General features: G+C 40.2%; 1 protein-coding gene across 1 annotated transcript; it reads left to right on the top strand.

Moving 5' to 3' along the window:
- The first annotated feature begins 306 nt into the window (after window positions 1-306).
- On the top strand, window positions 307-11132 carry hs3st3b1a (heparan sulfate (glucosamine) 3-O-sulfotransferase 3B1a). The gene is made up of 2 exons (XM_047570948.1): window positions 307-1095; window positions 9406-11132. The coding sequence occupies exons 1-2, from the start codon at window positions 602-604 to the stop codon at window positions 10022-10024; spliced, it is 1113 nt and encodes a 370-aa protein (XP_047426904.1). The 5' UTR covers window positions 307-601; the 3' UTR covers window positions 10025-11132.
- Window positions 11133-11600: the final 468 nt, after the last annotated feature.

Here is an 11600-nt window from a genome sequence, read left to right as displayed (position 1 = left end):
CCATTATTTTTTTTATTTTTATTTTTTACTTTGGACATTAATAAGGTATTTGGAAGCTGGAAGTTTTAAACACGTGGAGTCTACCTTATGAGAGCTTATTGAGCTCATTGATCATGATAGCCTAAATAGCCCATAGGCTACTGACTGCGCGTGTATTCTTTCATCTAAGTGAGATGTATAGGACTCTCTGTTTACATACTTTATTTTGAAAGGCCATACCGGAAGTGAGATTTCGTTTTCTATCACACTTGACGCTGTTGCCAAGATAACTTGATGCCAGTGCGTAAACGCTCACACTCCAAGAGCCGGTGTCGGGAGGCAAACCCGATGCGCGCGCGTAACCTACGGCTCTACTGGCGATACTTTATTTTTCTTTTAGTTTCAGATTTTGCTCTTCAGAATATCCAGCCACACACATCCAAGCAGAGCTAGAACGGACGCAGGAGGTGAACGCATGTCGTTTCATTTTAGTTTCCAATTTGGCTATAAATTGTGTTTTGGGGACTTGCGCACCGACTGTCCAGGATTTGAGCCATGGCAGAGGAGTGAGGCTTTGACAAAATGCCTGTTACCTGGAATATAACTTTATCACGGCGTTCCTATGGAATATAGTCCGGTTTTACATAGTCTACATGTTGTGCCATCCTCCCACGTGAAAAACAAACTATTTGTATTCTGTATAATGCTGTCTCTCTGGGTGTATATGATATATTGTTGTGTTGGCTACTGCTCCACTGTGCCAACTCTGACCTACGGTTCGGTTGGCAGACATGAAAACAATGCAGAAATTGACAATCAAGAGTCCTCTTTGGGGGCCTCCAGGGACTTACTGAATAACGAAAACGATTTGGACAGCAGAGGAGACGAGTGGGATGAAATTAGAGGCGAGGCGAAGGCGTTGGATGATAATGCCATGTCAGGTTTCCTCAATGACTCGGAAAGTAAAAAGTTGCCCCAGGCAATCATCATCGGGGTAAAGAAAGGAGGGACCCGAGCGCTGCTGGAGTTTCTGCGCCTCCATCCAGACATCAGAGCGGTGGGAGCGGAGCCGCACTTCTTCGACCGCAACTACGACAAGGGCCTGGAGTGGTACAGGTACACAAAACTCAAAACTATGATCTAATAGCTAGTATAAGTGAAACACACAACATCTGTCAAATTCAGAACAGTATGAAACATTGCTGTTCGTATTTTAAGACTATTTTGCTCCGTAAAATAAATACATTATTGTTATTATTATTATCAATAATAACAACAGTAATAAAAATATGGATTATCTTAATTATTATTAATTATTATTATTATCTTAATTGAAAAAAACCTAAACATTAGTTTCCGCTGATCATTTTAAATCATTTGAATTTAAATACAGACCTTGTCTCCTCAGAAAGTCCGCCTTCATTCAGCCTTTGTTGCATCATATATTAGCCTGACAATTCATTTAGTCTGAGACACTTTCTGCGACAGCAAAACAACAACAACAAACGTGTTAATCAGCTGCAGTAATCATTTTCAGCAGTGCCAGAGGTGTGATCTTAGGAAGCCTGCCTTATAACATCACAGTTGCTGCTGCAGTTGTGATTTTATGAGAAAAGAAAATGAATCCATGAGAGAAAGTATAGTGAAATGTGATGTGAAATTGCATTGATTTATGAAAATTTCTAAACAAAAGGGGAAAATAGGAAGATAGTGTGTTCTCAGATGATAGCATTATCTAGACTAGGGGCAAACTGGTGTTGTACCTGGTATAGCACAGGCTGGGCCATTTGAAGATGTGGTTTGAGGTGTAAAGGTTACAGCTTTAACAACAGCAAGCGTAATCAGGTGTTTACTTGCAAGTGTTCAAACAGAACACAGTTTGTGTGTCCACATATGAATGAAAACTGTGTTCAGTTTGAGCTGATATTTTAGGGCACTCTTCTCTGTCGTTTACGTCATGGATTAATTGAATATGTGTTTGTTTGCATTCACTGAGAGTTCAACATTTGTCCTTGGACCTATATGTTTTGTGGCTTTTGAGCAAGGACGGTGGGACCAAGGAAGAAGAGCTTCCCATTAAATTTGCCCTGAATTCTGAAGCCTGGAGCGAGATCCAAGATTCAAGAAGTTCTAGGGTTTTGATTAAGTTGTAGTAATTAGTTTTTTTTATCTTTAATGCAAATAGACATTAATGCCACAGGCCTTTGGTTTTGTATTCTACAACTTCAAGATGCTACAGCTTCAAGAAACTTTGCACTGGGTTGCCTGCCATGGCAACTGTTGTCCTTGTACCTTAGCATGCAAACATGTTCCTATTGACTCAGCTGCACAGTTACACAATTTTCTCATCTTTCTGGAAAAACATCACAAACACACCTAAAGTTTGACTGGAAATGATTTGGCATTAAGAGCCTTACATGTGAGTAACCTCATTCTTAAGATACAAAAAGGGATCCTTTAACTTCAGGTGTCTGTTTGACCGAGTCGAGGGATTAACATGCAGTTTCAAAGGAGCTGGACACTGTTTCAAAGCTGGCTCCATAGAGCTACAATAGGGGAAGTGGAGCGTTGTTCAAAGGACTTCTTACTTAAGCTCCTTTAAGAATTTCCAGACAGGTTGAGGACATTTCTGGACAATCAGTCTATGAAGAGGATCTTTTGTCCGTCTCTACGGACTGAGCTAGAACAGACTGAAATCACCCTATGCTTGATGACTTTATTGAATTAATGGGCTAAAACCTCCTGCTATTTTCACAATCCACAAGTTGTGCAATGCATGTTAAGAATCATGATGGACAGAATTTAATATAATGTCAAAGAAGCATTTTTATGTAATTGATATATTTGAGTGTCTTGTTAAAAATGGCAGACACAACCTAAACATGCAGTTATGGAAAAAATAAAGGCCAGGATATAATAAAGACTTCTATATCCCGCAAGGTGATCTGGCTAATTAAAACAACTGGGCTTGAGTTGTCACAGTCTGTGTGCAGCACAGCGCATGTCATCATCTCCTAACAAACATTCAGTGGTGCTCAGAAAACCCCACTGACTTTGACTTGACTTGACCTGGAAGGTATCATTATGTTGAATCATTTTCTTTGTCCAACACTGTGTATGGCATTTTGATGCATTTAAAATAATTGTATTATTATGCATGTCCTCTTTGATTGAAATGAAATTTAGCACATGGTATCCACTGATTTGTTTGCACATGTGTTTCACTTCCTCGCACCCAGACTAATGGTGAGCAGTAGCGTGGGGAGACTGGGGCAGTCTGCTGGGTGGGCTTCTTAGCTCCTATTGTGGCATTGAGTTGTGCCCACACCATTTGTCTACTATGGCGTGTCCATCCTGCTGGAGGTCCGCTGAGTCCATCCCTGTGGAGCCCCATATAGAGCAGAGGCCCTGACTCAATGGGACGCCAAATACAATATAACACGTTCTCAACCCTTTGCAGAAAAAGACAGACAGACAGACAATTGTGCACACTTACTCACAAAGAGCACAGGAGGCAACTCCCAAAAGCCGTGGGAACGGCCTCCTCCTTGGCCCCTCCTTTCTTTAGTAATAGCATAATTCTAACTTCCTCCTGTATGTCTATTTTTAAACAGGTTAATTACTCATCTCCTAAATGAACACTCAAACCAAGGTCTTCTGTTTTCTATACAGTAGATGTGACTTGATTACTGTAATCATGTTTTACTTCTTGAGGTTCCATATGTAGAACAAAGAAGAGCTCTCTGACAAACTCATTGAGGGTCTCTAGAGAAGACCACTAATCCTCCTCAGAGCCCCAGGGGGGCTTACTGCAGTCCAGTGGCAGATAGAGGGCAGTAAATTTAGTCTTTTCTTACTGTTGCGCTATGGAGCTCAATGAAAGGGGATGCTGGAGAACCCCTGAAGACTGCATTAACCCCGTCAATAAAGGAGCAGACAATTAGTGTGAAACATGTTTTCTCTGCCTTCACTTTGTATGCAAATGTGCTCAGAAGGGTGAAAGTGCCCTTTGACGAAGCCCAGCAGGGGTTCATCAGAAAGCACATTCATGGACCCTGCCCAAGAAAAGACTGAAATACTACACTTAAGCTTTTTAGCTTGAAAGTTGACTTTAACAGAGTTTGAAAAGCAGCATTTCCCAAGAGTAGGTTCATTTGAGTCCGCTGTTGGCTTTTTGCTTACTCAACATTTCCAGCTGCAAAGGCACGGGGGAATAAGAGAGATAGAGAGCTCCCACCTCCTGATAAAAGTGTCTCCCAGCTAAAACTAATGTCAGCACACTAAGTGGAAAAGAATGGAAAAGTGTGTTTTTGAGAAGATGCATCTGAGGAGCATTTTACAGATCCTAGCAGCTATTTACATATAAGTGTAAAGGTCTCAAACCATGAACCCTCACACTTTAAAAACTTCATGTCCTACAAAACGCTAACTTTTTTTGAATTTGGTGCTGCCTTCTGATTTCTGAAAGACAGCTTGTTACCATTCCTAGAATAAGCACTCTATATTGTTAATAATGGTAACATTTTCTTCCTGCCTCTATTCTAGACAATAGCAATTAAAAATTCTGCAGCGACCTCCTGGGCTTTTGCTTGAAGCAATTTGTCAAATCACAGCACTTAGCACAGTTCTTTGGAAACACTGTAACAAAACGCGTTTATTATATCCCCCGGAGTTGTTGACTTCCTCGTCTTGCTCTTTTGTAGCATCTTCAGAGAGAATTTGTTGTTTCCTGTGTCTGTCTTTCTCTCTCAACCCCCTGACAGAAAGTCAGAGCGAGTCTTTGTTTGAAGTCGTACTTGCTGATCCTCTCAGAACAGCGTGCGTCTGTGGGGAATTACCTAATTCTCCCGACTGCAACACAAGTGAGATACGGACATTGCATTCAAAGGAGGAACTTCCTCCTCATCACATGGAAGCTCTGACATCGTAACCGTGTGATGCCATGCTTAAGTAAAATGTTTCACACAGATCCAGCATTAGCTATTCTTGCTTACAGTTAAGTATAAACTGTCTAATTTTCCAACATCAACTAGTGTTCATAGAAATTCTTCATCACACTCCCAGCTGCAGTTGATTTGACTGATTGATTGGTGGTTTATATCTGTTAATACAGATTTTTTGTTTGTTTTACATTTTTAGTCTGTTTTACATTTTAGTCTGTTTTACAGTCAGCTTGGTGTTTCCTGGTTAGTTTAAGAGATTAAATGATTCTTCAGGATTCAAAGAATGTTATTGTTAGTTCTCTATATTTTTGGGGCATGAGAAAAATCGAAATCAAGCATAAAACTTTACTGCATTACTGAGGGACATTGTTTTATCCATATCTATCTAGAAGCAGTAAGTCACACTTGTTCATAAGTCCTTCTGAGCTGAATCAGGCACTGGCACTGATCACGCTGATCAGCTCTGTTCACCTATTATGATTGAGTGTAGTTTGCACACATATTAGTATCATTTTTTATTTCAGTTCACTTTTTACAGTGGCTTCAAAAACACCCAGCGGGATTAGTTTAGTGGTATTTGTTTATACTTTGCCAGCACCAAAACCCTGGATTAAAAGTGCTTGCTGACTCTATAAACAACCAACTGTCAGAATTTGATGTGTTAATGCGAGGCTGACGGTTGTGCTACTGAAGCCACAATGGTGCTGGTTTCTGTCTCCTATAGAATGGGTCTGTTTCCACCAGACAGCCAGGTGGCCTTGAGTTCTGCATCCAGACAGTAAAAGAGGATGAGAAAAGGCCGTGCTCAGTGTTGTTCAGAAAATCTGCTGAGAAGCTGAAGCTGAGTGCATCCAGTTGTCATAAAAAAAAAAGTGTTTTATGTGGGATGATAACGATCGATGAGTTGCAATGACCAAATAACTGCATGAAGATGCTGTCCTTTTTCATTTCTCTCCAGAACATGCCCAGTTTTGCTCTTGTTGTTCCAAGCGGAAGCTTCCACCTCTCATTCTGTCTTTTAGAGGAGGGCTGATTCTCACTCTAGCTTAATTACTCTTATAGCTGCAGGGTAAGATTAGAACTCATCATGACATTAGATCATGTTGACAGTTTTTTTTTTTTTTTTCTGGCGCTGTCCCTTGAGACAGGGGCCTGAAAAGCTTAATTACAAATGCCAGTTAGAATAACACAGAACATTATGTAGTCTGCTGCACTTTATGTGTTCTTTACATTGGTCAAGTCATTACAAAGGGCATCAGCCTGTCAGCCCAAAGCTGCGCGCAGGGACAGAGTGAATTCCTACCTTTGAACCTGCTTCCTGAAAAGCAGTGAATGTAAACAGGGTACCGGCTTTCAAGTTCAGCTTCCACAGCTGACAGTTTAATGAACAAAACTTACTTTTCTCCAACCATTCTCCAATGTAACAATTCAATCAATATGGCAGTTAACTCACCTGTGATAGAACTATTGTCCCTAACATTTTTTTGCCCCTGTTCATTTCCAGTCTCCCTCCTGTTCTCTATCTTCTCTGTTTCTACCCGGTTGGCTTTCAGCAGATGGTTCCCTCCATATGAGCTGGGTTCTGCTCAAGGTTTCCTCCTGTTAAAATGGAGCTTTTCCTTGCCACTGTCACCCTGCTCTGGAGGTTTCATTCTCTGGGTTCTGTAAAGAACTGTTATTGATGATATATAAATAAAAGTGTATTGAATTGAAATTGAAAGTTGAATCACTCCCTGGCAAACACACACCGAATCACACGATACTGGTTTAATAGGTTGTATCTCTGAGGCATGAAAATACACAACCACCACCGAAATCGGCAGCTGACAACTTAGGCTTCAGGGTCAAAGGGGTCAACCTTTGCTCCAACAGATTCCACCTAATCCTTTCTGTACTCCTTCTTCTGTTGTTTTATCTCATCCTCTTAATAGTCTTCTTCTCTCCCCTGTTATCTCTCCCTTCCTGCTGTTCTCCTGTGAATTCATGTTATAGAACAAATGGACGTTTGTACGAAAGCACAAACATCCATTTAAATTTTATGTTTAGTGTGTCAATTATCAGTCGAAACAGCCCAAAGACCCTTTGCTTTATGACTTTGAAAATACATTTGAATCCAACTTGGATGTGACATTTACAGAGTGAATCATTGGTTTTAGCTTTTTACACGTCAAACAGAAACATGCCAAATTCACAAAGGGGCAGCAGTAAGTATGTTTAGGCTCAGATGGAGAGATTGGACTTCTCTGGGTTTCTCCTATTGCCTTGAAGCTGACGATTGACAGATGAGGATCCACTGAAATCTATTGAGCAGAACAATTTGTGAAAACTTGCCCTGCCCCCTCCGAGGCCTCTGTCCCTGCCCAGTCAAAGATGCTCCCCCTACTCTATCTGTGCAAAGATGAATAATGCATGCACTTCACTTACAGATATTTTTCCTCCTTGACTCAGTGGAAAGTCTGACTGGTTGTAAATTCTTCTGTCTTACAGGGTTCTGCATGTGTGTATCCAAGAGATGCATTAGATAAATGCAGGGGTTTCTGTTGAAGTTGTTTGTATCTCTCTTACCTACTGTCTTGATTGGATTGTGTGTGTATCCTCCTCCACATACAATGGTGTCCAAGGCTCTTGGGAAGAATAACTTTTAATACATATGTTAGACCTAACACCTCCATAGAAAAGAATGAAACTGAACAAGTAGAAACCTTTGTGTTTTTGTATGCCACTACTATGGTATGGGCAACGCCTACGGAATCAGTAAAGCTCTTCTCTGAACAGCAAAATCTATTGTGGAAACCCATATGAGTTATGTTAGCAGCTGAATCTTGTGAAAACTACAGCACGCTGCTTTTTATTCCAACCTTCAAAAGCAGTTAATTTTGCCTTCAATCTCTTAAGACGGGCCGCAGGGACCAAATGTTTTAGTCCACAATAAGTGTGCACTATAAACTAGTGTAGAGCATTTTATTGTAAGTAGTTGCTCGACATAATAATTTAAAAAATACAAAACTTGCTCTGTGTGAAAAATGTGAACAATTTAAAGATGATCATGGTTTGTCGTACGATAACTTTCACAATGTATTAGTCTGTAGATTGTAGTTAGTCTGAGTTTTGAGAAACCCAGTCACACTAACTGGATTTCACAGAAAGATATTTCTACAGTGTTGCAAATATGAATCCCAGTTTAAGATCGCTACAGACCTGTGCATATTTTAGTCACTTGTGTCAAGCAGATGGTAAAATATGACCTGGGGATGCATGAGTTTTCACTCCAGTCAGATGAGGTCACTGGATCCAGTTAGGTAGATCACATACACCCATCACAGCTTCGTATCTATACGGTAGTGGTGTCAGTGAAATGTGACACAGGTCAAATTGGATGAAAATATTTCCAGTGCCTCTCGTTTCTGTCCATGCGGTAGATAAACCAAACCTAAAAAGCAATGCTGACATTTAACCGCACTGAAATGTGGCATTGTTTTGAATGCACACCAGATGTCTTGGTGATCAATGTAAATGTCATATTGAAAGGATGATTAAAAACAAAAAAAACAAAACAAAACAAAAAAAAAAACGGCAGTATACTGGGACGTTAGCAGAATACACTTAGCTGCAGAAGCACGTGTGTTATTCTCTTAACACCTTGTGCATTTGGTTTGCTTCTGTGTTACTTTGTGGATTAAATACTTATCACTGACTCCTGTCACTGTGACCACATATTTCTTCCCCCTCTCTTTAGAGACAAACCAGGGACCTAGTTGAGCAACAAGGCAGTCATCGAGCTCAAATGCCCTAGCCTGTATGGCTTAGTACTAATCCCCCTTGGCTTACTTTAGCCATTATCCAGTCAGGGCTTCAGTTAACAGGCTACATTATGATCAACCAGAGCCATCCAGGGTCAAGAAGAATATGCAGTTATGAGAATGGACAGGTCTCAAGCCTGCTCTTTTTCTCCGAAGGAATGTAAGGCTTCACCAGATCTTCATATTTTACACACATTTCACTGGCAACCATGAGGAGAAAAGTTCATTGCTTTAAAACACAAAACACTAGATTTTAAACCATCATTTGTCTGATGTAAGGAATGCATGGACTATTTACATGTGGAGTTTGTCAAGTTTAAAAGATTAATTACAGCAACAAGAGATGAAAACCTTCCTTCAGGATATGTACTTACAACATGTCATAAGCTGTGTTTTGTGATCACAGGCAATCAAATATGATTGAAAAGACTTGACCTACAATTCCCAGTCACTTTAGGAACATTCACACGACATGAAGTCTACTATTGTCTTCTTGATGATGACTGACACTATTTTTAAACCTGCCATATAGTGTTAGTGTTAATGACATCCTCCTCTTATGGAGACCCCAAGTAGTTGGTTTTAAAATGTGGCTGCATTAAGAAAGACACAATGCACACAGGATGTTGTACCTATCTCACCTGTAGTCTAAATATAAACCATTGTGTTTTTGTCCTTTTTAGGGACTTAATGCCCAAGTCATCAGAGGGCCAACTGACCATGGAGAAGACCCCCAGCTACTATGTCACCAAAGAGGTCCCAGCTCGGATCTACACAATGTCTAAGGACACAAAGCTGATCGTGGTTGTCCGGGATCCAGTCACCCGAGCAATATCAGACTACACTCAGACCCGCTCCAAAAAGCCGGACATCCCATCTTTTGAGAGCCTGACCTTTAAGAACATGTCAGCAGGTCTGATTGACACCACATGGAGTGCGGTTCAGATCGGCATGTACGCCAAGCACCTTGAGCGGTGGTTACAGTACTTCCCCATGGAGCAGTTGCTGTTTGTTAGCGGAGAGCGGCTCATCACTGACCCTGCGGGTGAGATGGCTCGTGTCCAGGACTTTCTCGGACTCAGGAGGGTGGTTACAGAGAAGCATTTCCACTTTAACCCAACAAAAGGCTTTCCCTGCCTTAAAAGACCAGAGGGAAACAGCAAACCACACTGTTTGGGTAAAACCAAAGGCCGGACCCATCCTAACATTGACCCAGAGGTGGTACAGAGGCTAAGGGACTTTTATAAACCCTTTAATAGCAGGTTTTACCAGATGACTGGTCATGACTTTGGCTGGGAATAAGAGTAAAATGACTGTTGCTGCTTCCTCGTCTCTGTTTTTTTTTTATTAATATTTTATTATTCTATAGATATTGTTATACAGTGTATGTACAGTATTTGTGTGTAAAAAGCTCAGAATTCTATTTTATGATAATTTATTGTTGTGACATTAACTAAGCTGCCTAACCAGATTAATTCATGGTTTTGACCCTTGTGACATGCACAGTTATTTTTTCTTAAAAGCACAGGTATTGCAAGCAGGGACAGTGTATATATATATATATATATATATATACACACATTTTTTTTCTTGACTTTTGCTTCTCTTTAAGCTGATTGAGATCTAACTCAACAAACAACTGGTAATATCCCCTTAACATTTACCTGACCCTTAGAGGTCTGTGGACCCACTTAGTTAGGTCGATACAGGCATCAGCTGATCCAGTGCCACTTGCCAGGTGGATCAATACAGTAATAGCTCCTCATAATGTCAATTCGACCTGAGTCATGGCACTGCCTTGGTCTCTTGAGCATCTCAATAAAACATCGATCCTCTAATGGTACTAAGTTTATAGTTGATCCCTGAACCACATTCAAAAACAGAGGAATTTTAATTTCCACCAAAATGTTCTGATTTAAAATCTGTGCTGTTTCAACAAAGAAATGTTGACTAGCTTCCAATAGAGAGTCCTATCAAAATACTGAGATTTTTTGTATTTGTTTTTCAAAAAAACTGCTAGCCAGTCTAAACAAGAACATATTGAAAATCACATGAGCCAGACACATTTATTGATTTGTTCTGAAATTGCTCTCGTTGATCACTCTAAGCTGTTTTTTTTTCTTTTTACTGCAGGTGATACTAGATGTGTTAACTATGCCCCTACAAAAATACACCAGCTACCAGACTAAAAATGATCACACAATATATTTCTCTTCAGTAATTACCTGAAGAGAACCGAAACCAAAACCAACCAATGCACTTCCTTCAGTGTCATTCTGTAATGACGTACAACAACCCTGCACTACATTGCTGTCTGCATTGATTTACAGTTATTGAAATGAAGCAGGTTTTTCTGAGATGTCATTTTTTTATGAACTGAGGAATAAATAAGGTTTATCAAAAACAAAAATGTATCTTTTGTCATCTTTGGATTTTCTGTAGCCTCTGCTTAAAAAGAAAAGCAGTCTGATTAGATTAAAAATGTGTGTCTTGCTAAGTATGGTGTATTGTTAATTCACCACCCCCTACAGCTGTAGCTGTATATTTGGACCTGGATCCCTGAGGACAAAGGTTTTTTGTCCATTTTGCACATTATAGCATTGGGGCATAATGGGCACAACACTGCAAACTACTTTCTGCTGCCTCAGCCTCTCACTGCTACTACTTAAAGGAGTTTGTTGCCATGACCCCGTAAACACACAACAAACTGTTGTGGTTCTGCATGTGAACAGTGTTCATTTCTGTCCCTGGCTGAGAAAAATCTGCATTGCATAAAATATATGAATAATAAATAATAATAAATGTATGGCCTAGGGCATAGACCACGTAATCTTTATTGAACTAATGTTGCTGCTGGTTATACAACATTTCATAAATA

Source organism: Mugil cephalus, chromosome 20 (assembly GCF_022458985.1).
Source record: "Mugil cephalus isolate CIBA_MC_2020 chromosome 20, CIBA_Mcephalus_1.1, whole genome shotgun sequence".
NCBI lineage: Eukaryota > Metazoa > Chordata > Actinopteri > Mugiliformes > Mugilidae > Mugil > Mugil cephalus.
The sequence above is the reverse complement of the archived record's forward strand: the minus strand, read 5'-3'. Positions and strand labels throughout refer to the sequence as shown.